The sequence below is a fragment of the Empidonax traillii genome, unplaced genomic scaffold, assembly GCF_003031625.1.
Source record: "Empidonax traillii isolate 1590-97213 ecotype Southwest subspecies unplaced genomic scaffold, ASM303162v1 scaffold519:size850040, whole genome shotgun sequence".
Lineage (NCBI taxonomy): Eukaryota > Metazoa > Chordata > Aves > Passeriformes > Tyrannidae > Empidonax > Empidonax traillii.
Window position 1 is genome coordinate 679,242 of NW_020955712.1, and position 15,867 is coordinate 695,108.

At 43.8% G+C, this 15,867-nt stretch overlaps 1 protein-coding gene across 4 annotated transcripts in view; it reads right to left on the reverse strand.

Moving 5' to 3' along the window:
- DYM (dymeclin) overlaps positions 1 to 15,285 on the reverse strand; it is a 206,929-nt gene extending 191,644 nt beyond the window's left edge. For 3 of the 4 annotated variants that reach the window (XM_027896874.1, XM_027896871.1, XM_027896873.1), the window contains exons 1-2: positions 15,191 to 15,272; positions 2,064 to 2,241 (exon numbers count right to left, since the gene is read on the reverse strand). In XM_027896874.1, coding sequence (XP_027752675.1) covers positions 2,064 to 2,203 — 140 coding nt within the window. In that variant the 5' untranslated portion in view covers positions 2,204 to 2,241; positions 15,191 to 15,272. Of the gene's footprint in view, positions 1 to 2,063; positions 2,242 to 15,171 lie in introns of all 4 variants that reach the window. The other variant, XM_027896872.1, reaches the window with a different exon arrangement.
- Between the last annotated feature and the right edge of the window lie 582 nt (positions 15,286 to 15,867).

Consider the following 15,867-nt stretch of genomic DNA (forward strand, 5'->3'; position numbering starts at 1 on the left):
TTCTCCCTCGGGATCATATTACTCCCATCTTTGCAAAAACTCGAGGATCCTTTACTCTAGAGTATCACCAATTACCTCCACAAAAACAATCCACAACACTTACACGGCTCCCAATAACGCTTGCGAACAGTCACTAACTTTGCAATGGAAAAAGTTACTTTTTACAAAGAGAGGGGGAAAACTTTAAAACTCCGTCCCATTCAGCTGACTCCTTTCCACAAGTCACAAACCAGCACCTTCCTCCTGGCAAAGGTATGACCTACGCTCAGGCCTCATTAAAAACAGAGTTAACCTGACAATTTGCAAGCTACCAGTCTCAGAGATGAACATTGACCTCTATTGTTCCGTTCCTGCGGGCAAGGTTATCTGATACAGACAACGGCTGAGGGTGCCAACATTGCCCAAAATCACTTGTCAAATGGTTCTCTCAGATAGATGTGCAGGTTAATGGGAAATTTCTTAGCTTCCCTCCAATTATTAAGCTGCAGAAAAAAAAAAAAAGATGTCTCTAAAAATATTTCTCCTCCAGCTGCCGGGCAAGAGCACCATCTGGTGTTCAGCTAATTAAAGCTTTCAACCTGCATTTGGATCATTTTGTTGTTGGTGGTGGTGGTTGATTGGTTTTTTTAATTATGTTTACTGCTTGGGCAGTTTCTTTCATTTAGTTAGGTTTTTGCTTTGTGGAGTTGGGTGGGGTTTTGTTGGGTTTTTTTTAGCAAATTTACTCTGCGCTGGATCTGATTCTGTGAATAGCAAAGCCAAGTATGAAAAACTCCTTAACTTCTACAGAGGAGGAAAAAGTGTATGAGCCACTCAAAGAAATTCCTGGGGTTTTATATATAACTATTTCCCCCTAAAAAAAACCTAAACAATAGAGTATTATATAACTTGGAATATAGTACATCTTCTTAGTCATGGGTAGGCTGCAAATAATTCTTGTGTCTTCAGGGATCTTAGAGGAAAAACAATTGTTCCCTCACACGCTCCCAAACACAAAACACCCTTCACAAGCTTTACAGCCCTCCACAGCACTGCACCTTCTTCCTAACCTCTGGCTATTCTCTCCAGGCAGAAGCCAAAACATTTCTTCCTCCTCACTCTTCACAAAAACAGCACCTAGTAAATGCCTCACAGTTATTTACCTTAACCCATTTTCCAGTCCAGCTGTCTGCACTTTCACTTATTCATAGAAAAGCATCAGGGCACTGCTGAAACCCATAAAAGCAGTTTTAAGTAAAACTTAAAGGTGTTAAGTAGTATCAGATTGTTCTTGTCAGAATGATAATCAACACAAAGGCCAAGGAATTTAGCAATGGAGGTGGGTTAACAGAAGTTATAAGGACTTACATTCTCCATTTCTGGAGGTGTGCTATGGATCCTCTCAGAAATACTAATTCTATTTATATCCACGCCACTTGCTGGAGTGAAAAGATGTTCAAAGTTTGAATTTTAGATATTTAGAAAATATCTGTATGAAAACAACACGCAAAACTTCTTCTTAAAATGCAAAAGAAGGTGAAAAAAAGCCATACAGACTAAGAAACTCAACAGCCAACCTACAATTAAATCATGGAAGATGTAAAATTCACTGTAAGTTGAGAGGAAACATCAAGAGCTGGAATATTCAGCAAGTCCAGTCACCCCAGAGGTTATACCAAAGAAAAAGAAAGCTTCCTAAAACAACAAGGAAAAGAAAAAAGTTTCCCCCCAACACTACAGATCCTATTTCAGATCCTATTCTCCTTTCCCAGGAGAATGACTAGCAATTATAGCCATCAGGAAGAAGAAAGAAACACACAGGAATGGAAAAGGTGGTGGAAAACACTTCCAAACTTGGGAACAACAGCCTATTTTACACAGGCATTTATTCCTAAGCTACTTAAAACAGGAATAATTACCATAATATAAAACTCATTATAATTATACAATAAATATAATATTTTATATCTGTGTTTCATGTAGATATAAAATACATAGTAACAAAAATAAATAACTCATTTCCTTTTGGACTTGTCCCTTCCATAAATACATTACCTAAGCTTAGTTCCTCAGCACCCTCTTACCTGTTTGTTGGAGTGGTGAAGCTGAAAGACAGCAGCTGATTCCAGAAGGGGTCATTCTCGGAGATGGGCTCTGCTCCCGACAATTTTTTTAAGTACTCGTTTTCTGGAAGCTCACTGATGCTGCTGCTATTTGCTCCCATCTTCTTTATTTGGCAAATCTCCTTCTAAACGTTCATTTCTTTAAGGAAATAAAAAAGAAGAAGAAGAAGAGAGAAACGTTAAGTCTTTTGTACAAATAAGGAATATATGGATCCTAAATTAGATAGCACTAAAGCTTCAGTTCACTCCCTTGAAAAATCACTGAAATGTAGAAATGAGGTGCATTAGAAGACATTAGAAAGACTTTCTTTCAAAAACTTAGGACAATAACATCTTCATCCAAGGAACTTAGAAGTTTCTGTGCTATATATTTCAGTGACCATCTCACTTGGATTTTAATAAATCACACTCAGCACAGCTTTATCAGTACCAAGACTGCTGCCAGTGGGGGAAACTGCAAAGAATTCACAGTTTTAACAGGGATATCATGTTGACAAGCAATTCAGAAATGCATTTTCAAACTGAATATGCACAGGTAAAAAATGGTTGCTTCTGTCAAGATGCAGCGTGCCACCAATGATCTACACCTTGAAAGCTCTTGCCTTGCCAGAGAAAGCACAGCTCTTGTTGTGCTGTTATCCAGCAAGGAAATGTTCTACTGACCATGTCTGTAAAACAATATGGTTGTTCCTGGGCAACCACTTCAAAGGGGAAAAGCTGAAAAATAAAAATATCAGAAACCCTGATAGCTGCTTTTTGAAGGAACAGTGCAGAAGCTGGCACTCCAAACTCTTTTTTCATTACTAGCTGTGTTGTACTTGATCTGCGCAAAGAATGAGGTTTCAGTTCTTCATGCTGCTTATCACAGCTTCTCATCTTTACAAACAACTCAATTAAAGAAAAAAAACCCCACCACGATGCTATCAACTATGTGCCAGGGATGATTCCAAGCATCTTACATCTTTCCAGGATATCAGATTCAATAATCTTCCGTCTTTTGGGAAGAAATAACTGTGACTGATAGCTTTAGGAGTTTATATGAAAAGAAAGGAGCATCCCCACCAAGATAAAAGTGCTGTGCAACATATCACTGTGCAAGCCAAACAGTTACTCCTGAGCTGGCATAAGACACAAGAACAGGGACAGCTACCTTGGAAGATTCAAGCTACTACCCAGCAGCAACTCTTCCCTTGACAAAGATACAGAAAGATACAGGATCTGTTTCATGAATCACTCCAGTATTAATTCTCTCAGAACTCACCAACTTTGCAGCAGCAATTATTTCCAGAAAAGACAATTTTAGCAGAAGTTATCATCAATAAAGAACAGCATAAATATGAGGAAAGCTTACCAAGAACGAACAAAGACATGCAAGGAAAAGCTGCAATGTTTGCAGCCGTCATGGAGGTCTCTGAAGAACTTACCTCCAAGATTTAGAGCAAACATACAGTACCCAAATATCTCAGAAACAACAAAATACCAGTACAGAGAGCAGAATATAAAATTAGCAATAAAAGGTGAAATACTACAAGAATGAGGACATTGTTTATTATTTTCTAAATTTTATTTGTAGGGGACTCTATTGTCTGGAAATACACCACTCCATACTCCTTCCCTCCATTCCAGCACTGTCACTATCAGCTGCTCCAGAAGACAGGATATTGAAAGATGAAACCTTTACAATGACTCAGTATCTCTTCTCCTTTAACAACTCCACCACTGTAACTCTGCCAAAATGCACCCAGGGAACTCTAGTTTTTATGGGACAGTTGGGTTTCCACCACCTCCCTTCAGACCCGACCAAATGGGAGAGGCAATAACCTTACAAACTTACACACACCTCCCTCAGCAAAAAACCTCTGAAGACACTGTCTATAGCGCTTGAAAAAGCTGTTTTTGTCACAGGGGCTACCTGCAGGAGGAGAAATATAGAGTAGCCTAGGAGTGAAAATGGGACTTTGTGCCAGGGAATTCTGTGGGAAAGCATTAAAGGAGTATAAAATGTAATTAGTCCAAGAGGATTTCCAGAACTTTGGTTGAATGCTTACTCACAGAACAGAATGAGTGCATCTTAACCTGAACACAAATTTTGCTGCCTCAAAGAAAAAAATCTCCAGAATCAGTGTACTCTAACCTTTGAAACAATGCCAATGAATACTAAGGATATAGAATAAAGTAGAAGAGAAACCAATTTGCGTAACATCTGAGAATACTGGATCATCACTTTGTAAAAGAATCGAGGTTGAGCTTGTACATGGGCATCTCAGGTCTGCATCCCCTCGTTTCACAGAATCACAGGACGGTTTGGGTTGGAGGGAACGTTAAAGCTCATCTTGTTCCATGCCCTGCCAAGGGTAGGGACACCTTCCACTGTCCCATGTTGCTCCAGGCCCTGCCCAATCTGAACACATTCCCAACATGTTCAACTACTGCAGAAGCCAACAACGAGGCTGTTGTCCCTAGACCCGTATTTTGACTCAGGTCCCTTCCCTGCACCTTTGAATGACTTAGAGGCCCTACATTTAAACTGTTATTTCTTGGAGAAAAGACAAGTCTAGTCTGTGTCTGCTTCACGTTCCCATTGTCTGCTCATGTTTTGCAGATCACTTGCTCCAAGAGGAACACCTAAGGGAGAAGAGAACCAAGAGGTAGCTGGAGCCCTGCCTTCAAATCCCTCCACCTTAACCTGGAACTCTTGAGTTCCCCACGCCAGAGCACTGACAGTGTCCAAAATCCATATTCTTTGTTTCCCAGGCTACTCTCACAGCTTGCTGCAGCTCCCAAAAGCCCCCCCTCTAACCCACTTTCCCAGAAATATGAGAGCAATGGGAACAGGTTGCAAGCTAACTCTTGAAAAGGAGTCTGCACGCTTTCCAGATTTCCAGCACTATCCCAGCAGGTTAAATTCCACGTTAACGCAAATCCAAAACAAATAGTGCTTTAACTGCAAGTCTTAGCAAAATATTTGCCATGGGTTTTGTTTTTTTTTTTTTCAGAGTCAGTGTCAAATCGCAGCGCCCAAGAACGTGCCCGGTTGCGTGGCCACAGCCCCGCCCTCGAGCAACAGGACGAGGGAGCTGCTATCTGGAATTCCTTGTGAGCTCCCGGGCCCTGATGCCCAGCGGGCTCCTTCCAAACTGCAGAGGGCGTGTTCGACTCCACAGTCCTGCCTCCAAGTGACAGAAAAATAAGGCACTGGCTGACTATTTTCTCCTCTAAATGAAATAAATACCAAGCCACTGAGATCTGTCAAAAGAACACGATTGATAGCCTGTAGATAAGCGGACTTGGCAAGCTTTGCCTTCCACTCATTCGGGAGCCAACAAATCTGGGAGCAATCAAACATGCGGCTTTTTCTCTCTTTGTTATATCCCAGGAGGTTTTTTTCCCCACCTTCTAAGAACATGATATTCACTACACTGCTCCGAAGTTCTACTGATACTTAGTGTAGATGACCACACTTAAAACAACATAGAACAGGTGTAACAAGAGTGGACTCCTTCCTAACTCCTTCCACCAGGACCTCGTGGTACCCCAAAGCTTGCTGAGGTGCTCTGCAAGGATTTTTCCATGCAGCCTGAGCACCTTCAGCTCCTACAACTTGAAGAGCCACAGGCCCTGCTTTAAATCAGCAAGACATTTCTGAGGAACTCCAGCCATCAGGTGACCCAGGAAACAAGTCCCTCCTTCGGAGTTCATGAATACCCTACAGCAAAAATGTCCAAAAATAATTACAATTAGAATAAACATTATCAGCATTTCCATTTCCAGGCATTTTAACAACAGTAACAGATTAACCCCAATGCTTTAACTTAGCTGCTTACATGCTAGCCATGATCCCAAATACATTTCCAAGACAGATGTTACTATGCAATACTAAATTAAATGCCAGTCACCACCTTAAATCATTTTCAAACACGCTACTAAATGTTTCTTTCAGAAACAGCTGCCTTTGGCTGAAAAGACCACTCAAATATAACACACAGCCACTTAAATGCGGACGTTGCTCTTGACTAAGAGGCGCTATTGCTGTGCCTGAATGCTGGTTAAGGCAGTAGAGGTTCAACTGCCTTATGCAGTCTTTATACAACATAAAAGGCTGGTCAGTATTTGGAACAGAATTACAACAGTGTGTTTTTAATAGCATTTAAAATTTATTTATCCATGATCTTTCCTGCTTTGACTTGACTTTCACAACAGCCCACGCAGCATAGAAGGGCTGCTCCAGGGGATTCTAAAGTCACTGCAAGAAACAAGGTTGAACAGTGTCTGCTTCCTTACACGCTGAAGTGTGACAGCCCCAAGAAACACCAAATCACAGCAAACCCTCTTTCACTCCAGAAAAGTCAGTCCTTACCCCAGCAGTAAATTACCAATGAAATATAATTTTTTCCTTGAAATACACTAAATAAATGCATAGTTCATTAAAATTTAGAAAAGTTAAATCTCCCCTTGAAAAGCAAATCTAATTATTTGCTTAAGAAAAAAAAAAAAGGGAGGAGGGGGAATAAAGGAAAAGAAAAGAAATACAGACACAACTTATGAGCAACTCATTGAGTTTAACTCACCGTTATTACACCCCCAAAGAATCACAGCCTGGCCTGCAAGTGTCATGCTCTATTATACCCAACATCTGTTTAGTCCCAGAACTTGGCTCCACGATGCAGCAGCAGATGCTCCAGAGCAACACAAGGGAGTTTGTTTTGCACATCAGGACTCATTCCAACCTCAGACTGCTAAGGGAAGATATAGATCCCGAGTTTACTGTTTCTTCTAAAAGATTTTAGTATTAATTATTAACAATATTTGCAAGAATATATTTTTTTCCTCTGAAAGTTAAAAGCAGTTCAGCAAAGGATACCTGCTGTGTCTGTGCTCATAAGTGTAACTGAAGGCACAGATGTCTACTACTGAACTTGGAAAAAAGCTTGTCATGCCCTCTAAACTTTCCATTTAAATAATTTTAGACAAGAAATGACAGTTCCTTTCAGGATTAAATATTCTGCTGGTCTCACAACCTAACTGCCAATGTCGACATTTTGCTAATGTGCCCAGTATAGCCAGCTCTCCCTTCCAAAACTCTGCTTGCCACGAATGTCTGGCTGAGTTTGCAGAATAATACAGATGATATATATAGTTGTGGGGGTTTTCCTAACATAAAACTTCCCACAGAGTTTTGGGACTACTGCATTATTCCGTGCAGCAGAAGACACAGAAGTTATATTAACAGTATGCATTATTCAGCCCCAATACTTGAATTTTACTGTCCACACGGCATATTTGAATTCCGACTACTCATCCATATTACAATAATCTTTCACTGGAAACAGACTGGTTTGGCTGGGAAAGGACCTTAAAGCTCATCTCATTCTATCCCCTGCCATGGGCAGGGACACCTCCCACTATCCCAGGTTGCTCAAAGTCCCATCCAACCTGGCCTTGGACATTTCCAGGGATCCAGGGGCTGCCACAGCTTCTCTGGGCAACCTGTGCCAGGGCCTGCCCACCCTCACAGGGAAGGATATTTATACCCAAGGATCAAATGCTTTATGGACTGAGTATCATACACAACTTGCCAACAGTGCATCCACAGATAAAGAACAGTCTAAAAAACCCCAAAGTTACACCTTGTAGATGTATATTCCTGTGCAGGATCAGAGTGAATTGCCTAAAGCAGCTGCACAGTCTGGAAGTCTGTGCATATTTGTTTAATGTGTTTCAACCTGCTTTACTAGAGCAGGGAAAACTGCACTAAATGAGAAGCCCTGCTTATTTTGCCATCTTTATAAAGATACTCAACTTCCTGCTCCCAACCAACCAGCTTTTTCAACTCACTAACCTACTTCTGTCACAGTCTCAGTGTTCTGTCCTAGCTTATTCCCTAATACAGGATTTTATTCCCACTAAAACATCCTGCAACACACAAAATATCTCAAAACATCTCTAGGACGAAAGGCAGGTAGGGGGGTAGTCAAACCAAAGACAGGAGATCAAATTAAGTCCCACATGATCTGGACAGATCTTGCATGTACTGCTTAAACACTCTTAAATAATTACCCCTCTGCACCTTGGCTTCGCTAAACCTGTCCCACATTTCATCACATCCCAGCAACTGCAAAATCATCATGACCTAAGAGATCTTATCTGCCCATCAGTAAACAGCCACAGAGCACTCCAGGGCCCAAAAAACCCGTATCAAATAAAACAATAGGCATAAAGAAACAATTTCACCTGGTCCTCCACTGTGCCTTAGGATCAGAATCTTCACATGGATTAATTGCTGACAGAATACCTGCAGGCTCTAGATAGAGCAATTTTCCTACAGAAATTGGGATTGGGTACCACGCCTACCCAAAGGAACCAGAACAGGGCTCACAGATCTTAACTGCTATGACAGGACAAGGGGGAGTGGCTTCCCACTGCCTAAGGACAGGGTCAGATGGGATATTGGGAAGGAATTGCTGTCTGTGAGGGTGGGCAGGCCCTGGCTCAGGTTGCCCACAGCAGCTGTGGCTGCCCCTGGATCCCTGGAAGTGTCCAAGGCCAGGTTGGACAGGGCTTGGAGCAACTCGGTCTAACAGAAGCTGTCCTTGCTCATGGCAGGGAGTTGAATGGGATGAGCTTTAAGGTCCCTTCGAACACAAACCATTCTGGGATTGTACAGAATGAGCACTGACACTGTAAAACCAAAGGATTTGATGTCAGGAGCTGATCTACAGTTCCTCTTACCTACATAATGCCTGTAGTTGCCCTCTGCTCTGTTCCAGGAAAGAAGGCAACAGTAAGCAGACCCTGTAATTCAAATCACAGTTATGCTGTCTCTCCAAAGCTCCTAATCTCTGTCTGAAAAACAGGGTGACAAACCTCCATCAGTAAGGACAGCTTTGCAGCTACGCAGGCATATTAAGTGTTTATGAACCTGCACTGCTTGGGCAATTGTTTTAGAGAAGTTTTGGTGATGTTATCAAGGCAGGGGGAAAAAAAAAAGAAAAAAAAAGAAAAAAAATAAATGAAATGTTATCTTTCTGCAAAGATAAAAGGCAGTTATGCAAATATTTCATTCATACCAAGGAATCATTCACTAGTTTTCACACAACAAGCAGCACAAAAGTTTAAGAACTTTTGGTTTTACGAATTAAATCGGTTTTGCTAAACAAAACTAATGATGCAGAAATATACAGCAATAACAATTCATTTCTGTAAAAGCAATCTTTAGGGGGGAAAAAAGGTCTTTATGATCCTTAGACTTCAGGAGTTTTTGCCATTTTAAAAGAGAGAAGAGCACTGAAATAATCTTTGTTTTTAAAGCATGTTAAAGAGCCAAAATATTTCAGCTGTATCTCAGTGCTTGGCAATCGTCAAATGCAATCAAACCACTGTTAGGAATTCACCTTCTCTGACACCCCAGTCACTTACATCCAAACTACCTGGGAGATTTCAGAATGGAATAAATGTGTTCTTCATGACCAATTAAAAAAGTTTCCTACTGTTTTTAAGTTAATGACTGACGCAGGAAAGACTGTTTCTGCTCACTTTACTTTTCACTGATGTGCCATTTTCCTCCCCTTTTCTACACCATATTTGGTGACAATTCCTTTCTCCAATTCTCTTTATCCACCCCCTCCACTTTTTCACAGTGCAGCTGTTGAGACACATACTAGGACCCCAAAAAAAAAACCTAAAGAAAAAAATAGAAAGGTTTTGTGAGAAGTGGCAGACAGGCAAGCTGCTTTTGTGAAAAATACAACATGATCATCACAGGGTCTATCTTTGCAACTTCGGGGGCCAACACCATCTTTCTTGGCTCTCTAGGTAATTCTCTATTTCTCCTCTACCCAGAACTTTTCACACACTACCAAGTTTGACAGCAACTGCCTGGAAGTCTGTACCTGCAACCCTTCAACTTCCCTTTGCAGCAGCACAGCACACTAACCGCCCACCAGGTACCAAAGTACCTTCCCTGAAAGCTCAACACCTTAGGACAGAAGCACTTCTGGACAGCAGTAAGAAATGCCAAAGAATTACTGAGTGATCCCCGTAACCCCTAAGTACAAGGAAAATAAAAAACCTCCATCTTCAGGTCTTTAGGCAGCTCCCAACATAAATTATCTGACTTGTCCACTGTTTATTCTGCTGGATGAACAAGAACAGCACCCCTTTGGGTCCTCCTGGACCATTCCAGTGCCTTCCTCTTCCGCAGCAAGAGCCTGAATAAAGCAGCACTGCAGTGACAGCAGTGTGGTCCTTCTGGCTTCCACTGAAGCCTGAGGAGTCTTGCACGTAGCAGAAGTGATTTATCTTGATAGATTTACTGCAGGCAGAGAAGGCCCCTCACAGGGAGGGCACACAGCTGAAAAAAACGAGTGACGATGCTGTGCTTTCTGCTCCAGTTCCTTTTCCACAGCGTTTTCGTGGGAGTCAGTCGTCAATAAAAGCCTAATTCTGAAGAGCACAATCTGCTCCCTTCACATCCCACCTACGGGACAGTTGCTCTGCTTGCAAACGAAGGGAGGGATTTTTCAAGACCTTCACGGCAAGGCAGAGCATTTCAAGCAGAAGGAATCGGATGTGAGCGAGCCCGGATGTCGTGGTGGTTGCCCAAACCGCTCCACGAGAGATGCTATAAATCACCTCTTGTCTTTGACAGCTCACCCTACACGGTTTGTCATGTTGCAATGAAGTGTTCTGAAAGGAGGTGGCAGAAAAAATGAAAACCTGAATTCTGCACACGAGACTGAGCTGTACAGCTGGTCTACTCTCTCAGTGCCATCACAGAAGCTTTACACATCTTCATTCATGCTTTAGAGTAACATACGATCCCTAACCACCAGGTTGCTGGTGATCCAAACCGCTACTGTTTGATCATCAGATCTACTAATTTTGATAAGGAGATGCCCGTTTAATAATCTCAAAAAAGCTTACTTCAAATGAACTACTAGTCACCTTCACTGGCCACCTTCACTGGTCACCTTGACAGCCTCGTCCTGAACTGGAACTACTGACTCATAGGCAAAAAAAAAACACCCAGCCTTGCTCAAATCACCTCTTTCTAAAAAGTTATACGAGATCCAAAGAAGCCTGACACAGAAATATCATTCCAACCTTTTGCCTCATGACAAAAATTTGTGATACACACCACTCTAAAACATATGAAAATGTTACATGATGGCATTGAACACCAATAAAGCAAATGTATGCTTGTGGCAAACAATAACCCTGTTTTGAAGACCTAAACCCCCAAATTACTGTATTTCCACCCACCAAGTATCGGCCTTTCCATTAGCACACGATCATTAGGTGACACAACTAATTTATGCTGAGCGTTTTGTCCTCTCTCCCCTCAGTCACCACGTTTTGTCAGGGGCAGGTACATTTTAAATCTCATGAAGGAGCTTTTCTGAATCCCACAAACACCTTTCTGTTACGAAGTTCAGAGAGCTGCCATTTAACCTTTCAAAGTAAACAAGCAGTTATAGCACCTGGGGACTTCTTTGTCCAATTCCCACACATGCAACAAAACACATCCCTAGTTCATGGACACAAAAATGCACAAGACCTTTTAGGGATTCCTCAATTTTGTTAATTTTTAATACTGGCAGTTGCACGCCCACAATAAAATATGGTACTTCTGGTCAAACATAAAAGCCTCTAAACTTTATCAGGAGCTAACAAAATTTAGAGCTACAAAAACTATGAAGATCATTTTTTCTGACATAATTCCTACATAACATTTCATGAAATTATTACTGCACCAACCTGAAGAATCTGAGAGTAGAATGACAGCATCAGTTTTAAAAAAACATCCTATGATGGAGGGGGTGGAGAGGTGGTGTGGGGGCAATTATAAAAAAAAGTTACCTCTATCCTTATTCAGACATTCCTACACACCAAGGAAAGGTCAGCCCTCAAACCCAGCCAGTGTTTTCTGGAGTACATGCAGAAGTAATTTCTTTAATCCAATTAGTAAGCACAGTTAGACGGGAGGGAGGCTGGGTCAAGCACACCTGACAATTTCTGCCTAAAAAGGCTCAACTTTCTGCACCTGTTACAAAACTGTTACAGGTAAATAACACAGTTTCCAAAAGTTTCAAGGAAGGAAAATTAAAAGGCTACCCCTGCTCTTTGCAGCGGGCAGGTATTTCTGTAAACGTGGTGTCTGCCCTCACCGGTGAGCCTCCTCCTGCCTGCAGGACAGCTGTGCTGAACTACAAAACAAGACCAAAAAATTGAACTTTTAACAAGAATATCAAAGTGATACGGAACATTTAAAAAAAAAAAAAAAAAAAAAAGACTAATCAAGAATATGCATAAAGAGACCTGACTCGGCATAACAATACATAGCACATCAGTACCAATGTTGCTGTTTTTATCTTCTACCAGTGGCCCAAAGGAGACTTTTAACACCACAAATACAGCAATGGTCTTCAAAAACATAAGGTTACACCAATTCCCTCACAACCTGTGATGGACTGCAGTGTTGGAAATTTTGTTCAATACAGGAATGTTTTCTTGAATCTGTCCCTCTTTGTTTGTTTGTTTGTTTGTTTTAATACTCCATATACATACCTAAAAATAAATTTAGATCAACCCATTCAGTTTCCACCACAATTAAAATGGACAGCTGGGTTGGATATGACACAAATCATGAAAAACCCAGCATGATTTAATAAACTACGTAGCTTCTTTATATAAGGAGTGTTAAGATTATTGTTACACACAAAGATTTCCCCCCAGATGTAAATACAACCTAATGGCCAAAGTCATACTTTAAGAATATAATTCAACCACATTTAAAGCTTCAAACAGGTCTTCTGACATTCATTAGAAAGTCTGCGTTTGTTTCAATATTGGTATATGTTTCTGTATTTCAAAGGTTATACAATTATTTTGGCATCTGTACTCTTCCTGAATTGGGAATTTTGCATATTTTTATAACAGGGCTGTTTGTCTCTGCTTTAAAAGTTTCTCACAGCTAGAAATCCATCCACAGCGTAAAAAAGCATGTTGTGCAGAAGGACAAATCTCTTTTGTATGTGCAATAATTTTATATTATATTACACATCATGATTTACACCACCCATCTCCAGGATCTCCTGCAAATGAAATTATACTGGAGTGTCAGATTACTACAAGGTGAAAGAGGCTTCCCACTCTAAAGAACACACTTTTGAAGAAATACTGTTATAATCTTTAATCTGCCACTCTGACATCAGCTCATCAGCCACCAAACAGGATATCTTGCTTTTAGTAACTTTTGCCAGCCATCAGCATGTTAAAAACACCTCAACGGTGTAAAAAACAAAGCATGTTAAAAACTGTCAGAGGGCAAGGTTGGATGGGATATTGGGAAGGAATTTCTGGATTTGAGGGTGGGGAGGCCCTGGCACAGGTTGCCCAGAGAAGCTGTGGCTGCCCCTGGATCCCTGGAAGTGTCCAAGGCCACGTTGGATGGGGCTCGGAGCAACCTGAGAGGTGTCCCTGCCCATGGCAGGAGCGGAATGAGATTATCCTTAAGGTCCCTACCCTCCCAAACCATCCTGGGATTCTATGATCTTGGGATCTTCCTATTAATCTGATAAAAGCACTGGAAGGAAACACTAGAGCCACCTGAGTTTAGCAACAATTTGCTATAAATACTTTTCTGATGAATTTAGCAGGAAATATCAGGGATTCGAGGCTGTGCCACTAAAACACCAGCACAGGGCTGGAAGAGGAGGATCTAAGGGATGCTCCAGGCAGGTGAGAGTGCTGAGCTGGGTCCATCATTCCCTGGGCCACCCATGGGCTTCTGCTGATCCAGCAGCGACGTGGAAAGACAACACAGCCCACAGAGAGGACAGCACGAGGCTTTCCCAAGCCCCTGGCAATCCAAGGAGCAAGGATAATTTTCAAGCCACCCCAACCGGAGCAGCCTCAATGGTTTTCAGCCGGGAACTGGCACAACGTGGGGGTTACACAACCCTGCATGGGGAAACTGGGCCCAACCACCCGGGAGCCTCTTTCCACTCCCCTGCACTCCCAGAGGTGATGCGTGCAGGGAATATCAACAGCCTGGTTCCTCCTGCAAATACCTCCAACGATTAGAGGTGCAGCCCAGCACGTTATCCCTCGGCACAGGCCAGGGGAGAAATCAGATTACGGCCCCACGAACTCCCTGCGCTCGGCACAGAAGATTAAAAAGAATAAATTTATAAAAAAAAAAAAAAAAACCAAACAGTGCTTGGCACGAAGGGTTAGAAGGTAATACAAAGCCTGGTAAGACGCAAATTCTGTTTTAAAGTAAACTATGCCTCGCTTCCAAAAAATGTTGTCTTTCAGGAGCGTGAAAACAAAGGGCAGAGTGAGACCCAGCAGACCTGAGATGCTGCAGAGCACCAGAAAACCCTCTGATTCTCAGGAAGAGGACAGAAAATACATCCATTTATCACCTAATCACGAATAATAAATGTCATCAGGAGCACTAAAGAAGAAATACGGGTATGAACCTCTAGCACTCTGGTCCTGGGGGCACATAATTATAGGGACACAGGGGCATCCTGGGGACCCTGAGGGATCCCTGGAGCCCTGTCAAGGGAGCACCTTTGGGCTGGATAAAGGGACACAGGCACATCCCAGGGACTCTGCGAGGGAACCCTGGATCCCTAAGGGACACAAGGTACATCCCAGGGAATCTGTGAGGAATCCCCTGGATCCCTAAGGGACACAGGGACATCCCAGGGACTTTGTGAGGGATCCCTGGACCCCTAAGGGACACAGGCACACCCCGGGGACCTGCAAGGGATCCCTGGGTGCCTGTCAGGGAGCACCCGGGGGGTGGATAAAGCGACACCGGCACATCCCGGGGACCCTGTGAGAGATCCCTAGGTCTCCCGTAAAGGATCCCTGGAGATGCCCCAGCCCGGCCGGAGACACTGAGTTACTCCCCGCAGCGCCTGTGCCCGAGTTACACAAGCGCATCCCTCCCTCTGTCGCGACACGGGCCCGCTCCACGAGGGGGACGGTGGCGTCGTGACAACCGAGGGGAGGAATCTCGGGGGCCCCTCCGGGGGCCGGCGCCTGCCAGGTGCACCCGCGGAGGCCGCGCTTACCGTCGGTGCCGGGTGGGTGCCGGGTCGGTGCCGGGTGAGTCCCGGGCCCCTCGGCCGGTGCCGCCCTCGGTCCCCTCACGGCCCCTCTCGGTCCCCGCCCGCCTCCACGTCGCCGGCGCGGCCCCGCTGCGCGTGCGCGGAGCGCGCTCTGGGGCGCCCGCGGGGCACGACGGGAGTTGTAGTGCGGGAGGGGCGGGCGGGGAACCTCCGAGCGTGAGGGGGGAGCTGAGGGGCCCCTCCGAGCCCTCGGGTGAGACCCCCCCTGTAGAGCTGTCTCCTGCCCTGGGAATAACAGCAGAGACGGGGAGCTGCTGGAGAGAGCCCAGAGGAGGCCACGGAGATGCTGCCAGGGCTGGAGACCCTCTGCTCTGGAGCCAGGCTGGGAGAGCTGGGGGGGTTCACCTGGAGAAGAGAAGGCTCCAGGGAGACCTGAGAGCCCCTGGCAGGGCCTAAAGGGGCTCCAGGAGAGCTGGAGAGGGACTGGGGACAAGGCATGGAGAGGCAGCACACAGGGAATGGCTTCCCAGTGACAGAGGGCAAGATTAGATGGGATAGTGGGAATCTGGGAATTATTAGGATATTGGCTGTGAGGGTGGTGAGGCCCTGGCACAGGTTGCCCAGGGAAGCTGTGGCTTCCCCTGGATCCCTGGAAGTGTTGAAGTCCAGGATGGATGTGG